The sequence below is a fragment of the Salmo salar genome, chromosome 17 (assembly GCF_965601325.2).
Source record: "Salmo salar chromosome 17, fSalSal1, whole genome shotgun sequence".
NCBI classification, from domain to species: domain Eukaryota; kingdom Metazoa; phylum Chordata; class Actinopteri; order Salmoniformes; family Salmonidae; genus Salmo; species Salmo salar.
Window position 1 is genome coordinate 88164119 of NC_138307.1, and position 18936 is coordinate 88183054.

An 18936-nucleotide genomic window follows, 5' to 3' on the forward strand; every position below is an offset into this window, starting at 1 on the left:
TCGGAGTCGGGTCCAAGGGAGTCATCCCCATGACCGCCAAGTACGCTACACCACTACCCAGCAGGCACCACTACACCACTACCCAGCAGGCACCACTACACCACTACCCAGCAGGCACCGCTACACCACTACCCAGCAGGCACCACTACACCACTACCCAGCAGGCACCACTACACCACTACCCAGCAGGCACCGCTACACCACTACCCAGCAGGCACCACTACACCACTACCCAGCAGGCACCACTACACCACTACCCAGCAGGCACCACTACACCACTACCCAGCAGGCACCACTACACCACTACCCTGCTGTCTGCAGGCACCACTACACCAATACCCTGCTGTCTACAGGCACCACTACACCAATACCCTGCAGGCACCACTACACCACTACCCAGCAGGCACCACTACACCACTACCCAGCAGGCACCACTACACCACTACCCAGCAGGCATCACTACACCACTACCCAGAAGGCACCACTACACCACTACCCAGCAGGCACCACTACACCACTACCCAGCAGGCACCACTACACCAATACCCTGCTGTCTGCAGGCACCACTACACCACTACCCAGCAGGCACCACTACACCACTACCCAGCAGGCACCACTACACCACTACCCAGCAGGCACCACTACACCACTACCCTGCTGTCTGCAGGCACCACTACACCAATACCCTGCTGTCTACAGGCACCACTACACCACTACCCAGCAGGCACCACTACACCACTACCCTGCAGGCACCACTACACCAATACCCTGCTGTCTGCAGGCACCACTACAACATTAACCCAATCCCTTTGGTTAGAGCAGGGTTAAGGCCTACTGCCCCAACAGGTTAAGGCCTACTGCCCCAACAGGTTAAGGCCTACTGCCCCAACAGGTTAAGGCCTAGCCCCAACAGGTTAAGGCCTAGCCCCAATAGGTTAAGGCCTAGCCCCAACAGGTTAAGGCCTAGCCCCAACAGGTTAAGGCCTAGCCCCAACAGGTTAAGGCCTAGCCCCAACAGGTTAAGGCCTAGCCCCAATAGGTTAAGGCCTAGCCCCAACAGGTTAAGGCCTACTGCCCCAACAGGTTAAGGCCTAGCCCCAACAGGTTAAGGCCTAGCCCCAACAGGTTAAGGCCTAGCCCCAACAGGTTAAGGGTTGGGGCTAGGTTAAGGCCTAGCCCCAACAGGTTAAGGCCTAGCCCCAACAGGTTAAGGCCTAGCCCCAACAGGTTAAGGCCTAGCCCCAACAGGTTACGGCCTTCGGGGAAGTATTCAGACCCCTTGACTTTTTCCACATTTTGTTACGTTACAGCCTTATTCTAAAATTGATTAAATTGTTTTTTTTCCCCCTTCATCAATCTACACACAATACCCCATAATGACATCACAATACCCCATAATGACATCACAATACCCCTTAATGACATCACAATACCCCATAATGACCAAGCAAAAACAGGTTTATAAATTGTTGCTACAAGCTTGTATTTGGAGAATTTCTCCTGTTCTTCTCTGCAGATCCTCTCAAGCTCTGTCTGTTACAGGGATCTAGAGGAGGCTCTAGAGATGGGAGTGGACTGGTCCCTGAGAGAAGCCTGTCTAGAGACTGATAACCTGGTGTCTGTTACAGGGATCTAGAGGAGGCTCTAGAGATGGGAGTGGACTGGTCCCTGAGAGAAGCCTGTCTAGAGACTGATAACCTGGTGTCTGTTACAGGGATCTAGAGGAGGCTCTAGAGATGGGAGTGGACTGGTCCCTGAGAGTGGACTGGTCCCTGGGAGTGGACTGGTCCCTGGGAGTGGACTGGTCCCTGGGAGAAGCCTGTCTAGAGACTGATAACCTGGTGTCTGTTACAGGGATCTAGAGGAGGCTCTAGAGATGGGAGTGGACTGGTCCCTGAGAGAAGGCTATGCCTGGGCGGAGGACAAGGAGCACTGTGAGGAGTACGGCAGGATGCTGCAGGCCGACCCCAACAAGGTCTCCTCCAAGGCCAAGAAGAGAGGCCTGCCTCAGGTAACACCACTCCCTAACCTGATCCCTTACTCTGAGTCCAAGTGGCACCCTATTCCTACTGTTGACCAGGACCCATAGAGCTCTACTGTTGACCAGGACCCACAGGGCTCTACTGTTGACCAGGTCCCATAGGGCTCTACTGTTGACCAGGTCCCATAGGGCTCTACTGTTGACCAGGACCCATAGGGCTCTACTGTTGACCAGGACCCATAGAGCTCTACTGTTGACCAGGACCCATAGAGCTCTACTGTTGACCAGGACCCACAGGGCTCTACTGTTGACCAGGACCCACAGGGCTCTACTGTTGACCAGGTCCCATAGGGCTCTACTGTTGACCAGGACCCATAGGGCTCTACTGTTGACCAGGACCCACAGGGCTCTACTGTTGACCAGGCCCCATAGGGCTCTACTGTTGACCAGGTCCCATAGGGCTCTACTGTTGACCAGGACCCACAGGGCTCTACTGTTGACCAGGACCCATAGAGCTCTACTGTTGACCAGGACCCATAGGGCTCTACTGTTGACCAGGACCCATAGAGCTCTACTGTTGACCAGGACCCATAGGGCTCTACTGTTGACCAGGACCCATAGAGCTCTACTGTTGACCAGGACCCATAGAGCTCTACTGTTGACCAGGACCCATAGAGCTCTACTGTTGACCAGGACCCATAGGGCTCTACTGTTGACCAGGACCCATAGAGCTCTACTGTTGACCAGGACCCATAGGGCTCTACTGTTGACCAGGACCCATAGGGCTCTACTGTTGACCAGGACCCATAGGGCTCTACTGTTGACCAGGACCCATAGAGCTCTACTGTTGACCAGGACCCATAGAGCTCTACTGTTGACCAGGACCCATAGGGCTCTACTGTTGACCAGGGCCCATAGAGCTCTACTGTTGACCAGGACCCATAGGGCTCTACTGTTGACCAGGACCCATAGGGCTCTACTGTTGACCAGGACCCATAGAGCTCTACTGTTGACCAGGACCCATAGAGCTCTACTGTTGACCAGGACCCATAGAGCTCTACTGTTGACCAGGACCCATAGGGCTCTACTGTTGACCAGGACCCATAGGGCTCTACTGTTGACCAGGACCCATAGGGCTCTACTGTTGACCAGGACCCATAGAGCTCTACTGTTGACCAGGACCCATAGAGCTCTACTGTTGACCAGGACCCATAGAGCTCTACTGTTGACCAGGACCCATAGAGCTCTACTGTTGACCAGGCCCCATTTGGGCTCTACTGTTGACCAGGCCCCATTTGGGCTCTACTGTTGACCAGGACCCATAGGGCTCTACTGTTGACCAGGACCCATAGGGCTCTACTGTTGACCAGGACCCATAGGGCTCTACTGGTGAAAACTAGTGCACTATACACTGAGTGGACAAAACATTAGGAACACCTGCTCTTTCCATAACAGACTGACCAGGTGAATCCAGGTTAAAGCTGTGATCCCTTATTGATGTCCCTTAAATCCACTTCAATCAGTGTAGATGAAGGGGAGGAGACATGTTAAAGAAGGATTTTTAAACCTTGAGACAATTGAGACATGGATTGTTTATATGTCCCATTCAGAGGGTGAATGGGGAAGACAAAAGATTTAAGTGCCTTTGAACGGGGTGTGGTAGTAGGTGCCAGGTGCAACGGTTTGTGTCAAGAACTGCAACGCTGCTGGGTTTTTGACGCTCAACAGTTTCCCCGTGTGTATCAAGAACGGTCCACCACCCAAAGGACATCCAGCCAACTTCACACAACTGACCATCCACGATATCAACATGGTTTTAACCATGTTATGAGGCTATACAGTGTTTGTTTACATTACCAATGTTTATATTTTGGGTTCTGATAGAGTATGACAGTTGAACTAAACTCATGAGGCATTTAGAAGTTAGTCTTCAATAATCAATGATATATATATATCGTTAATTTATAAGTTATATTCCTTCCAAGAATCGATTAATAGATATCGCTAATTTATAAGTCCAATAAATGTATGATTACCTCTTTTTCAAGAGCATTTCAAATCAAGGCAGGGTCTCTGTTATGAATAATGATCTATCCTTATTCCAGCTGGGTACTCTGGGGGGGGGGGGCAGGAAACCACTACGCTGAGATCTATAATGATCTATCCTTATTCCAGCTGGGTACTCTGGGGGCAGGAAACCACTACGCTGAGATCTATAATGATCTATCCTTATTCCAGCTGGGTACTCTGGGGGCAGGAAACCACTACACTGAGATCTATAATGATCTATCCTTATTCCAGCTGGGTACTCTGGGGGCAGGAAACCACTACACTGAGATCTATAATGATCTATCCTTATTCCAGCTGGGTACTCTGGGGGGGGGCAGGAAACCACTACACTGAGATCTATAATGATCTATCCTTATTCCAGCTGGGTACTCTGGGGGGGGCAGGAAACCACTACACTGAGATCTATAATGATCTATCCTTATTCCAGCTGGGTACTCTGGGGGCAGGAAACCACTACACTGAGATCTATAATGATCTATCCTTATTCCAGCTGGGTACTCTGGGGGGGGGGCAGGAAACCACTACGCTGAGATCTATAATGATCTATCCTTATTCCAGCTGGGTACTCTGGGGGGGGGGCAGGAAACCACTACACTGAGATCTATAATGATCTATCCTTATTCCAGCTGGGTACTCTGGGGGGGGGGGGCAGGAAACCACTACACTGAGATCTATAATGATCTATCCTTATTCCAGCTGGGTACTCTGGGGGGGGGGGCAGGAAACCACTACGCTGAGATCTATAATGATCTATCCTTATTCCAGCTGGGTACTCTGGGGGCAGGAAACCACTACACTGAGATCTATAATGATCTATCCTTATTCCAGCTGGGTACTCTGGGGGGGGGGGGGGGGGCAGGAAACCACTACGCTGAGATCTATAATGATCTATCCTTATTCCAGCTGGGTACTCTGGGGGGGGGGGCAGGAAACCACTACACTGAGATCTATAATGATCTATCCTTATTCCAGCTGGGTACTCTGGGGGCAGGAAACCACTACACTGAGATCTATAATGATCTATCCTTATTCCAGCTGGGTACTCTGGGGGGGGGGCAGGAAACCACTACGCTGAGATCTATAATGATCTATCCTTATTCCAGCTGGGTACTCTGGGGGGGGCAGGAAACCACTACGCTGAGATCTATAATGATCTATCCTTATTCCAGCTGGGTACTCTGGGGGCAGGAAACCACTACACTGAGATCTATAATGATCTATCCTTATTCCAGCTGGGTACTCTGGGGGGGGCAGGAAACCACTACGCTGAGATCTATAATGATCTATCCTTATTCCAGCTGGGTACTCTGGGGGGGGGGGCAGGAAACCACTACACTGAGATCTATAATGATCTATCCTTATTCCAGCTGGGTACTCTGGGGGCAGGAAACCACTACACTGAGATCTATAATGATCTATCCTTATTCCAGCTGGGTACTCTGGGGGGGGGGGCAGGAAACCACTACGCTGAGATCTATAATGATCTATCCTTATTCCAGCTGGGTACTCTGGGGGGGGGGCAGGAAACCACTACGCTGAGATCTATAATGATCTATCCTTATTCCAGCTGGGTACTCTGGGGGGGGGGCAGGAAACCACTACGCTGAGATCTATAATGATCTATCCTTATTCCAGCTGGGTACTCTGGGGGGGGGGCAGGAAACCACTACACTGAGATCTATAATGATCTATCCTTATTCCAGCTGGGTACTCTGGGGGGGGGGCAGGAAACCACTACACTGAGATCTATAATGATCTATCCTTATTCCAGCTGGGTACTCTGGGGGGGGGGGGCAGGAAACCACTACACTGAGATCTATAATGATCTATCCTTATTCCAGCTGGGTACTCTGGGGGGGGGGGGGCAGGAAACCACTACGCTGAGATCTATAATGATCTATCCTTATTCCAGCTGGGTACTCTGGGGGGGGGCAGGAAACCACTACACTGAGATCTATAATGATCTATCCTTATTCCAGCTGGGTACTCTGGGGGGGGGGGCAGGAAACCACTACGCTGAGATCTATAATGATCTATCCTTATTCCAGCTGGGTACTCTGGGGGGGGGCAGGAAACCACTACACTGAGATCTATAATGATCTATCCTTATTCCAGCTGGGTACTCTGGGGGGGGGGGCAGGAAACCACTACACTGAGATCTATAATGATCTATCCTTATTCCAGCTGGGTACTCTGGGGGCAGGAAACCACTACACTGAGATCTATAATGATCTATCCTTATTCCAGCTGGGTACTCTGGGGGGGGGGGCAGGAAACCACTACACTGAGATCTATAATGATCTATCCTTATTCCAGCTGGGTACTCTGGGGGGGGGGGGGCAGGAAACCACTACACTGAGATCTATAATGATCTATCCTTATTCCAGCTGGGTACTCTGGGGGCAGGAAACCACTACACTGAGATCTATAATGATCTATCCTTATTCCAGCTGGGTACTCTGGGGGGGGGGGCAGGAAACCACTACGCTGAGATCTATAATGATCTATCCTTATTCCAGCTGGGTACTCTGGGGGGGGGGGCAGGAAACCACTACACTGAGATCTATAATGATCTATCCTTATTCCAGCTGGGTACTCTGGGGGGGGGGCAGGAAACCACTACGCTGAGATCTATAATGATCTATCCTTATTCCAGCTGGGTACTCTGGGGGCAGGAAACCACTACGCTGAGATCTATAATGATCTATCCTTATTCCAGCTGGGTACTCTGGGGGGGGGCAGGAAACCACTACACTGAGATCTATAATGATCTATCCTTATTCCAGCTGGGTACTCTGGGGGGGGGCAGGAAACCACTACGCTGAGATCTATAATGATCTATCCTTATTCCAGCTGGGTACTCTGGGGGGGGGCAGGAAACCACTACACTGAGATCTATAATGATCTATCCTTATTCCAGCTGGGTACTCTGGGGGGGGGCAGGAAACCACTACACTGAGATCTATAATGATCTATCCTTATTCCAGCTGGGTACTCTGGGGGCAGGAAACCACTACACTGAGATCTATAATGATCTATCCTTATTCCAGCTGGGTACTCTGGGGGCAGGAAACCACTACACTGAGATCTATAATGATCTATCCTTATTCCAGCTGGGTACTCTGGGGGGGCAGGAAACCACTACGCTGAGATCTATAATGATCTATCCTTATTCCAGCTGGGTACTCTGGGGGGGGGCAGGAAACCACTACGCTGAGATCTATAATGATCTATCCTTATTCCAGCTGGGTACTCTGGGGGGGGGCAGGAAACCACTACGCTGAGATCTATAATGATCTATCCTTATTCCAGCTGGGTACTCTGGGGGGGGGGCAGGAAACCACTACACTGAGATCTATAATGATCTATCCTTATTCCAGCTGGGTACTCTGGGGGGGGGCAGGAAACCACTACACTGAGATCTATAATGATCTATCCTTATTCCAGCTGGGTACTCTGGGGGGGGCAGGAAACCACTACGCTGAGATCTATAATGATCTATCCTTATTCCAGCTGGGTACTCTGGGGGGGGGGGCAGGAAACCACTACGCTGAGATCTATAATGATCTATCCTTATTCCAGCTGGGTACTCTGGGGGCAGGAAACCACTACACTGAGATCTATAATGATCTATCCTTATTCCAGCTGGGTACTCTGGGGGGGGGGGGGGCAGGAAACCACTACGCTGAGATCTATAATGATCTATCCTTATTCCAGCTGGGTACTCTGGGGGCAGGAAACCACTACGCTGAGATCTATAATGATCTATCCTTATTCCAGCTGGGTACTCTGGGGGCAGGAAACCACTACACTGAGATCTATAATGATCTATCCTTATTCCAGCTGGGTACTCTGGGGGGGGGGGCAGGAAACCACTACACTGAGATCTATAATGATCTATCCTTATTCCAGCTGGGTACTCTGGGGGGGGGGGCAGGAAACCACTACACTGAGATCTATAATGATCTATCCTTATTCCAGCTGGGTACTCTGGGGGGGGGGGGGCAGGAAACCACTACACTGAGATCTATAATGATCTATCCTTATTCCAGCTGGGTACTCTGGGGGCAGGAAACCACTACGCTGAGATCTATAATGATCTATCCTTATTCCAGCTGGGTACTCTGGGGGCAGGAAACCACTACGCTGAGATCTATAATGATCTATCCTTATTCCAGCTGGGTACTCTGGGGGCAGGAAACCACTACGCTGAGATCTATAATGATCTATCCTTATTCCAGCTGGGTACTCTGGGGGGGGGGGCAGGAAACCACTACACTGAGATCTATAATGATCTATCCTTATTCCAGCTGGGTACTCTGGGGGGGGGCAGGAAACCACTACACTGAGATCTATAATGATCTATCCTTATTCCAGCTGGGTACTCTGGGGGCAGGAAACCACTACACTGAGATCTATAATGATCTATCCTTATTCCAGCTGGGTACTCTGGGGGGGGGGCAGGAAACCACTACGCTGAGATCTATAATGATCTATCCTTATTCCAGCTGGGTACTCTGGGGGGGGGGCAGGAAACCACTACACTGAGATCTATAATGATCTATCCTTATTCCAGTTGGGTACTCTGGGGGGGGGGCAGGAAACCACTACACTGAGATCTATAATGATCTATCCTTATTCCAGCTGGGTACTCTGGGGGGGGGGCAGGAAACCACTACACTGAGATCTATAATGATCTATCCTTATTCCAGCTGGGTACTCTGGGGGGGGGGGGCAGGAAACCACTACGCTGAGATCTATAATGATCTATCCTTATTCCAGCTGGGTACTCTGGGGGGGGGGGCAGGAAACCACTACGCTGAGATCTATAATGATCTATCCTTATTCCAGCTGGGTACTCTGGGGGGGGGCAGGAAACCACTACACTGAGATCTATAATGATCTATCCTTATTCCAGCTGGGTACTCTGGGGGGGGGGGGGGGGCAGGAAACCACTACACTGAGATCTATAATGATCTATCCTTATTCCAGCTGGGTACTCTGGGGGGGGGGGCAGGAAACCACTACACTGAGATCTATAATGATCTATCCTTATTCCAGCTGGGTACTCTGGGGGGGGGGGGCAGGAAACCACTACACTGAGATCTATAATGATCTATCCTTATTCCAGCTGGGTACTCTGGGGGGCAGGAAACCACTACGCTGAGATCTATAATGATCTATCCTTATTCCAGCTGGGTACTCTGGGGGCAGGAAACCACTACGCTGAGATCTATAATGATCTATCCTTATTCCAGCTGGGTACTCTGGGGGCAGGAAACCACTACGCTGAGATACAGGTGGTGGATGAGATCTATAATGACTATGCAGCGAAGAAGATGGGCATCGACCACAAGGGCCAGGTTTGTGTGATGATCCACAGTGGCAGCAGAGGGCTGGGTCACCAGGTAGCTACAGGTAGGACTGCTCTCTCTCTATCCATGCTGTTTCCGTTTTTTTTAAGAATTGTCTGTAACGTGGTCACTTATCTTGTTCAGGTTGTTGTTGTAAATGATTAGTGTTTTCAATAACTTACCTGGTTAAATAAAAACAGGTACAAACATACAGTGAGGGGGGGTGGCCTTATTCTTAAATGGATGAAATAAATACAAAATTCTCAATCTACACACTACCCCATAAGTGAAAATCATGTATTAGAAGTTTTGGCAAATTTATTACAAACAAAAAAATCGATACTTTACATAAGTATTCAGACCCTTTGCTATTGCTGTTTCTATGGCGCATCCTTGATGTTTCTACAACTTGATTGTAGATCCACCTTTCATAAAATTGAATTTGATTGGACATGATTTGGAAAGACACACACCTGTCTATATAAGGTCCCACAGTTGACAGTGCATGTCAGAGCAAAAACCAAGCCATGAGGTCGAAGGAATTGTCCGTAGAGCTCCGAGACAGGATTGTGTCGAGGCACAGATCTGGGGAAGGGTACCAAAACATTTCTGCAGCATTGAAGGTCCCCAAGAACACAGTGGCCTCCATCATTCATAAATGGAAGAAGTTTGGAACCACCAAGACTCTTCCTAGAGCTGGCCGCCCGGCCAAACTGAGCAATCGGAGGAGAAGGGCCTTGGTCAGGGAGGTGACCAAGAACCTGATGGTCACTCTGACAGAGCTCCAGAGATCCTCTGTGGAGATGGGAGAACCTTCCAGAAGGACAACCATCTCTGCAGCATTCCACCAATCAGGCCTTTATGGTAGAGTGGCCAGACGGAAGCCACTCCTCAGTAAAAGGCACATGACAGCCCGCTTGGAGTTTGGCAAAAGGAATCTCAGACCATGAGAAACAAGATTCTCTGGTCTCATGAAACCAAGATTGGCCTGAATGCCAAGCGTCACGTCTGGAGGAAATCTGTTACCTGAAACCCGGGGATGTTTTTCAGCTGCAGGGGCTGGGAGACTAGTCAGGATCGAGCGAAGATGAATGGAGTAAAGTACAGAGAGAATCCTTGATGAAAACCTGCTCCAAGAGCGTTCAGGACCTCAGACTGGGGCGAAGGTTCACCTTCCAACAGGACAACAACCCTATGGATACAGCCAAGACAACGCAGAAGTGTGGCTTTGGGACAAATCTCTGAATGGCCCAGCAGGAGCCCGGACTTGAACCCGATCCAACATCTCTGGAAATACCTGAAAATAGCTGTGCAGCGACGCTCCCAATCCAACCTGACAGAGCTTGAGAGGATCTACAGAGAAGAATGGGAGAAACTCCCCCAATACAGGTGTGCCAAGCTTGTAGCGTCATACCTGTCACGAACCGGCTCGAAATTCGTAACAAAAAGGGAGACGAGGAGATAAGGAATAACAAAATATATTTATTAACTGAAGTAAACTAAATACAATTAACAATGGTGTGAGTGTGTAGTCAGTAATCCGTAGTGTGAGTGAGTGGTTGTGTGCATAAATGTGATAATGAGGGATGTTGAAAGGTGCCAACATAAACAAACAAAATGGCCACTACCAAAATCTATCAGTGTGTCTGCATGGAGAGAGTCTCCTCGATGAATGGGGAAGTGGTGGATTTATCCTGGGACACACTCGGGGCCCAGGTGTGTCCCGTATCGCTGACGACGCTCCCAGCTCCCCCCCCCCCCCCGACATCCTAATAAGGAAAATGAGAGCAAAGAGAAAGAAGACGGCAGGCGGAGTGGGAGGGGCGTCTGGCAGAGTGGGAGGGGTGGGAGGGGCGTCTGGCAGAGTGGGAGGTGGCGTCAGGCGGAGTGGGAGGTGGCGTCTGGCGGAGTGGGAGGGGCGTCTGGCGGAGTGGGAGGTGGCGTCAGGCGGAGTGGGAGGTGGCGTCAGGCGGAGTGGGAGGTGGCGTCAGGCGGAGTGGGAGGTGGCGTCAGGCGGAGTGGGAGGTGGCGTCAGGCGGAGTGGGAGGTGGCGTCAGGCGGAGTGGGAGGTGGCGTCAGGCGGAGTGGGAGGTGGCGTCTGGCGGAGTGGGAGGTGGCGTCAGGCGGAGTGGGAGGTGGCGTCAGGCGGAGTGGGAGGTGGCGTCAGGCGGAGTGGGAGGTGGCGTCTGGCGGAGTGGGAGGTGGCGTCAGGCGGAGTGGGAGGTGGCGTCTGGCGGAGTGGGAGGTGGCGTCAGGCGGAGTGGGAGGTGGCGTCAGGCGGAGTGGGAGGTGGCGTCAGGCGGAGTGGGAGGGGCGTCTGGCGGAGTGGGAGGTGGCGTCAGGCGGAGTGGGAGGTGGCGTCAGGCGGAGTGGGAGGTGGCGTCAGGCGGAGTGGGAGGTGGCGTCAGGCGGAGTGGGAGGTGGCGTCAGGCGGAGTGGGAGGTGGCGTCTGGCGGAGTGGGAGGTGGCGTCAGGCGGAGTGGGAGGTGGCGTCTGGCGGAGTGGGAGGTGGCGTCAGGCGGAGTGGGAGGTGGCGTCAGGCGGAGTGGGAGGTGGCGTCTGGCGGAGTGGGAGGGGCGTCAGGCGGAGTGGGAGGTGGCGTCAGGCGGAGTGGGAGGTGGCGTCAGGCGGAGTGGGAGGGGTGGGAGGGGCGTCTGGCGGAGTGGGAGGGGCGTCTGGCGGAGTGGGAGGTGGCGTCAGGCGGAGTGGGAGGTGGCGTCAGGCGGAGTGGGAGGTGGCGTCAGGCGGAGTGGGAGGTGGCGTCAGGCGGAGTGGGAGGTGGCGTCTGGCGGAGTGGGAGGTGGCGTCTGGCGGAGTGGGAGGTGGCGTCAGGCCCAAGAAGACTCGATGCTGTAAATCGCTGCCAAAGGTGCTTCAACAAAGTACTGAGTTAAAGGTCTGAATACTTATGTAAATGTTATTTCAGTTTCTTATTTTTTTTAAATAAATTAGCAAAAAAAAATGTTTTACTCCGTCATTATGGGGCATTGTGTGCAGATTGAGGGGGGGAGGACAATTTTAATCAATTTTAGAATAAGGCTGTAACGTAACAAAATGTGGAAAAAGTCAAGGGGTCTGAGTACTTCCTGACGGCACTGAAGGAAAAACCTTTTGAATTATTACGGGTCTTAACTTTTAACTGGTACTGTAATATATTCTGGTAGATGCCCTGGTTGCCATGGAGAAGGCGATGAAGCGAGACAAGATCCAGGTGAACGATCGCCAGCTGGCTTGCGCCCGTATCTTTTCGGAGGAGGGACAGGACTACCTGAAAGGAATGGCCGCCGCCGGAAACTATGCCTGGGTCAACCGTTCCTCTATGACCTTCCTCACGCGACAGGTAACTGACCCTGGCTGACCCCACCTGAGACAGGTTACTGACCCCACCTGAGACGGGTAACTGACCCTGACTGACCCCACCTGAGACAGGTAACTGACCCTGACTGACCCCACCTGAGACAGGTAACTGACCCCACCTGAGACAGGTAACTGACCCCACCTGAGACAGGTAACTGACCCCACCTGAGACAGGTAACTGACCCTGACTGACCCCACCTGAGACAGGTAACTGACCCTGGCTGACCCCACCTGAGACAGGTAACTGACCCCGGCTGAGACGGGTAACTGACCCCGGGCTGAGACGGGTAACTGACCCCGGCTGACCCCACCTGAGACGGGTAACTGACCCCACCTGAGACAGGTAACTGACCCCGGCTGAGACGGGTAACTGACCCCACCTGAGACGGGTAACTGACCCCGGCTGACCCCACCTGAGACGGGTAACTGACCCCACCTGAGACAGGTAACTGACCCTAACTGACCCCACCTGAGACAGGTAACTGACCCTGGCTGACCCCACCTGAGACAGGTAACTGACCCCGGCTGACCCCACCTGAGACAGGTAACTGACCCCACCTGAGACGGGTAACTGACCCCACCTGAGACGGGTAACTGACCCCACCTGAGACGGGTAACTGACCCCACCTGAGACAGGTAACTGACCCCACCTGAGACGGGTAACTGACCCCACCTGAGACGGGTAACTGACCCCACCTGAGACGGGTAACTGACCCCACCTGAGACGCCTCAGTGTGACTCCTCCGTTTCCCCCTCAGTGTGACTCCTCCGTTTTCCCCTCAGTGTGACTACTCCGTTTCCCCCTCAGTGTGACTACTCCGTTTCCCCCTCAGTGTGACTACTCCGTTTCCCCCTCAGTGTGACTACTCCGTTTCCCCCTCAGTGTGACTACTCCGTTTCCCCCTCAGTGTCCCCCTCAGTGTGACTACTCCGTTTCCCCCTCAGTGTGACTACTCCGTTTCCCCCTCAGTGTCCCCCTCAGTGTGACTACTCCGTTTCCCCCTCAGTGTGACTACTCCGTTTCCCCCTCAGTGTGACTCCTCCGTTTCCCCCTCAGTGTGACTCCTCCGTTTCCCCCTCAGTGTGACTCCTCCGTTTCCCCCTCAGTGTGACTCCTCCGTTTCCCCCTCAGTGTGACTCCTCCGTTTCCCCCTCAGTGTGACTCCTCCGTTTCCCCCCTCAGTGTGACTCCTCCGTTTCCCCCTCAGTGTGACTCCTCCGTTTCCCCCTCAGTGTGACTCCTCCGTTTCCCCCTCAGTGTGACTCCTCCGTTTCCCCCTCAGTGTGACTCCTCCGTTTCCCCCTCAGTGTGACTCCTCCGTTTCCCCCTCAGTGTGACTCCTCCGTTTCCCCCTCAGTGTGACTCCTCCGTTTCCCCCTCAGTGTGACTCCTCCGTTTCCCCCCTCAGTGTGACTCCTCCGTTTCCCCCTCAGTGTGACTCCTCCGTTTCCCCCTCAGTGTGACTCCTCCGTTTCCCCCTCAGTGTGACTCCTCCGTTTCCCCCTCAGTGTGACTCCTCCGTTTCCCCCTCAGTGTGACTCCTCCGTTTCCCCCTCAGTGTGACTCCTCCGTTTCCCCCTCAGTGTGACTCCTCCGTTTCCCCCTCAGTGTGACTCCTCCGTTTCCCCCTCAGTGTGACTCCTCCGTTTCCCCCTCAGTGTGACTCCTCCGTTTCCCCCCTCAGTGTGACTCCTCCGTTTCCCCCTCAGTGTGACTCCTCCGTTTCCCCCTCAGTGTGACTCCTCCGTTTCCCCCCTCAGTGTGACTCCTCCGTTTCCCCCTCAGTGTGACTCCTCCGTTTCCCCCCTCAGTGTGACTCCTCCGTTTCCCCCTCAGTGTGACTCCTCCGTTTCCCCCTCAGTGTGACTCCTCCGTTTCCCCCTCAGTGTGACTACTCCGTTTCCCCCTCAGTGTGACTCCTCCGTTTCCCCCCTCAGTGTGACTCCTCCGTTTCCCCCCTCAGTGTGACTCCTCCGTTTCCCCCTCAGTGTGACTCCTCCGTTTCCCCCTCAGTGTGACTCCTCCGTTTCCCCCCTCAGTGTGACTCCTCCGTTTCCCCCTCAGTGTGACTCCTCCGTTTCCCCCTCAGTGTGACTCCTCCGTTTCCCCCTCAGTGTGACTCCTCCGTTTCCCCCCTCAGTGTGACTCCTCCGTTTCCCCCTCAGTGTGACTCCTCCGTTTCCCCCTCAGTGTGACTCCTCCGTTTCCCCCTCAGTGTGACTCCTCCGTTTCCCCCTCAGTGTGACTCCTCCGTTTCCCCCTCAGTGTGACTCCTCCGTTTCCCCCTCAGTGTGACTCCTCCGTTTCCCCCTCAGTGTGACTCCTCCGTTTCCCCCTCAGTGTGACTCCTCCGTTTCCCCCTCAGTGTGACTCCTCCGTTTCCCCCTCAGTGTGACTCCTCCGTTTCCCCCTCAGTGTGACTCCTCCGTTTCCCCCTCAGTGTGACTCCTCCGTTTCCCCCTCAGTGTGACTCCTCCGTTTTCCCCCTCAGTGTGACTCCTCCGTTTCCCCCTCAGTGTGACTCCTCCGTTTCCCCCTCAGTGTGACTCCTCCGTTTCCCCCCTCAGTGTGACTCCTCCGTTTCCCCCTCAGTGTGACTCCTCCGTTTCCCCCTCAGTGTGACTCCTCCGTTTCCCCCCTCAGTGTGACTCCTCCGTTTCCCCCTCAGTGTGACTCCTCCGTTTCCCCCCTCAGTGTGACTCCTCCGTTTCCCCCTCAGTGTGACTCCTCCGTTTCCCCCTCAGTGTGACTCCTCCGTTTCCCCCTCAGTGTGACTCCTCCGTTTCCCCCTCAGTGTGACTCCTCCGTTTTCCCCCTCAGTGTGACTCCTCCGTTTCCCCCCCAGGCCTTTGCCAAGGTGTTCACCACCACTCCTGATGACCTGGACATGCATGTGATCTATGACGTGTCTCATAACATCGCCAAGGTGGAGGAACACATGGTAGATGGGAAACAGACGACTCTGCTGCTGCACCGCAAGGGATCCACCCGGGCCTTCCCCCCTCACCACCCGCTCATCCCTGTAGACTACCAGGTACTCCCCCCTCACCACCCGCTCATCCCTGTAGACTACCAGGTACCCCCCCCCTCATCCCTGTAGACTACCAGGTACACCACCCGCTCATCCCTGTAGACTACCAGGTACTCCCCCCTCACCACCCGCTCATCCCTGTAGACTACCAGGTACCCCCCCTCATCCCTGTAGACTACCAGGTACCCCTCATCCCTGTAGACTACCAGGTACCCCCCCCTCATCCCTGTAGACTACCAGGTACCCCCCCCCCCCCCCCCCTCATCAATACAGAATAAAGTTAGTATAGTTAACCTTAAGCCCTATGTAGCTCTGGCCCTATAAAGTAGTGCCCTATATAGGGAGGGCGTTGGGTGCCATTTTGATGCAGAGACAATGTTTTTTAAAACGCTTCCTGTTTCTGGTCCAATCAGCTGACAGGCCAGCCGGTGTTGATCGGGGGCACGATGGGCACCTGCAGTTACGTCCTGACGGGCACAGAGCAGGGCATGACGGAGACCTTCGGCACCACCTGCCACGGAGCGGTAAGGCTTTACTGCACCTCTCTGTCGCTTTACTGCACCTCTCTGTCGCTTTACTGCACCTCCCTGTCGCTTTACTGCACCTCTCTGTCGCTTTACTGCACCTCTCTGTCGCTTTACTGCACCTCCCTGTCGCTTTACTGCACCTCTCCTCTGTCGCTTTACTGCACCTCTCCTCTGTCGCTTTACTGCACCTCTCCTCTGTCGCTTTACTGCACCTCTCCTCTGTCGCTTTACTGCACCTCTCCTCTGTCGCTTTACTGCACCTCTCCTCTGTCGCTTTACTGCACCTCTCCTCTGTCGCTTTACTGCACCTCTCTGTCGCTTTACTCCACCTCTATTATAACAAGTAGTGAGGATCGACTTCATCCATCCATTCGTTATCAAGAACATGTTCCCTGTTAGTTCCAGAATAACTCCATGTTTTATCTGTTACTCAACATTGAACTGCAGGGTCGGGCTCTGTCTCGGGCCAAATCCCGCAGGAACATCGACTTCCAGGACGTGTTGGATAAGCTGGCAGACCAGGGTATCGCCATCAGGGTGGCTTCGCCCAAACTGGTCATGGAAGAGGTAGGCTTCGCTTCTCCCAAACTGGTCATGGAAGAGGTAGGCTTCGCTTCGCCCAAACTAGTCATGGAAGAGGTAGGCTTTGCCCAAACTGGTCATGGAAGAGGTAGGCTTGGCTTTGCCCAAACTGGTCATGGAAGAGGTAGGCTTGGCTTCGCCCAAACTAGTCATGGAAGAGGTAGGCTTCGCTTCGCCCAAACTAGTCATGGAAGGGGTAGGCTTGGCTTCGCCCAAGCTGGTCATGGAGGAGGTAGGCTTCGCCCAAGTTGGTCATGGAAGAGGTAGGCTTCGCCAAGACTAGTCATGCTACAGTGGGGTCATGTCTATTGTGTTATAAAGGCTAACAGTATTTTCTTACCATTTTCTAGGCTCCAGAGTCGTACAAAAACGTGTGTGATGTCGTCAACACGTGTCACGATGCTGGAATCAGCAAGAAAGCCATCAAACTACGACCCATCGCTGTGATCAAGGGTTAAGGCCGTGTCACTCCATCCAGGAGCCAATCACCAGGCAGAGAGCTGGCAGAGGAGCCAATGGAGAAGTGTCTGACTGCGAGTGAGCGTGTCCGTCTTCATAAACAGACTTGACAAGGGATCGGTTTCCTCAGCTCCGCTTCCTGCTTAATGACCAGTATGATTTTTTTTGTGACATGGGGGTGGGTGTTTTGGCCGATCAATGAAATTAAGACAGGATGGGCTCTTTAAATATTGTAAGATTTGATAGGGTGAAGGTGTCTTGTTTACTTTTCGTTCATCGCAAATCACTGTGGAATATCACCTTGAGATACAGGTTAACCACAGATAATAAAATACAAGAGAAGAGATTTATGTATCTGCATTTAAATGCCTGGTAGTCACTTTTTGTTCCAACATCTGGAGTAAATAAACAACACTGAAGCTTCATATTGTGAGGAACTGAATTCTGGTCAGAGAATCATCTTCCTCACTACCGCCGTGACCCATTGGTAGGAGAAACCCTGATTGGCGTCTTGGATTAGTAAAACACTTTATTGGTTCATCAAAAACATAAATCAACATTAAGGTGCTCGTGAAGACAGCTCAATACAGGACGAACAAATTACTTCAACTGGCATAAATATCTCATAAATGTGCAGCGTTTTCTCCAGTCTGCAAAACATTTGATGGGTGGACTTTGGTCTCTCCCTACAGCCGGTCCTGGTTCTGGGTGGCCAGATGTGATGTTTTTCCAACACCACATTAGATCCAGTCTGGATCACATTTATTTAAATCCATGTTGCATCATATCTGAATATCCATTAGTCTGGTCTGGAGGTAAGCTGTCTGGGATCATATCTGAATATCCATGCCTTGATGACAATACTACCAAACACTATGGTAGAACATAACTCACTACTACCAAACACTATGGTAGAACATAACTCAACACTACCAAACACTATGGTAGAACATAACTCAACACTACGGTAGAACATAACTCACTACTACCAAACACTACGGTAGAACATAACTCAATACTACCAAACACTACGGTAGAACATAACTCAACACTACGGTAGAACATAACTCAATACTACCAAACACTATGGTAGAACATAACTCAACACTACGGTAGAACATAACTCAACACTACGGTAGAACATAACTCAACACTACGGTAGAACATAACTCACTACTACCAAACACTATGGTAGAACATAACTCAACACTATGGTAGAACATAACTCAATACTACCAAACACTATGGTAGAACATAAGTCACTACTAACAAACACTACGGTAGAACATAACTCACTACTACCAAACACTATGGTAGAACATAACTCAACACTATGGTAGAACATAACTCAATACTACGGTAGAACATAACTCAACACTACGGTAGAACATAACTCAACACTACGGTAGAACATAACTCAACACTACGGTAGAACATAACTCAATACTACCAAACACTACGGTAGAACATAACTCAACACTACCGAACACTATGGTAGAACATAACTCAACACTACGGTAGAACATAACTCAACACTACCAAACACTACGGTAGAACATAACTCAACACTACCA

At 52.0% G+C, this 18936-nt stretch overlaps 1 protein-coding gene across 1 annotated transcript in view; it reads left to right on the top strand.

The window, feature by feature from the left end:
* Window positions 1-17722, top strand: part of LOC106593674 (RNA-splicing ligase RTCB) — a 30649-nt gene extending 12927 nt beyond the window's left edge. The window contains exons 5-12 of the mRNA XM_082964364.1: window positions 1-40; window positions 1855-2011; window positions 9310-9469; window positions 12570-12745; window positions 15609-15797; window positions 16208-16318; window positions 16769-16888; window positions 17254-17722. The exon at window positions 1-40 is cut by the window's left edge and continues 117 nt beyond it. Of these exons, the coding sequence (XP_082820490.1) occupies window positions 1-40; window positions 1855-2011; window positions 9310-9469; window positions 12570-12745; window positions 15609-15797; window positions 16208-16318; window positions 16769-16888; window positions 17254-17361 (1061 nt within the window). The 3' untranslated portion in view covers window positions 17362-17722. The remainder of the gene's footprint in view (window positions 41-1854; window positions 2012-9309; window positions 9470-12569; window positions 12746-15608; window positions 15798-16207; window positions 16319-16768; window positions 16889-17253) is intronic.
* Window positions 17723-18936: the final 1214 nt, after the last annotated feature.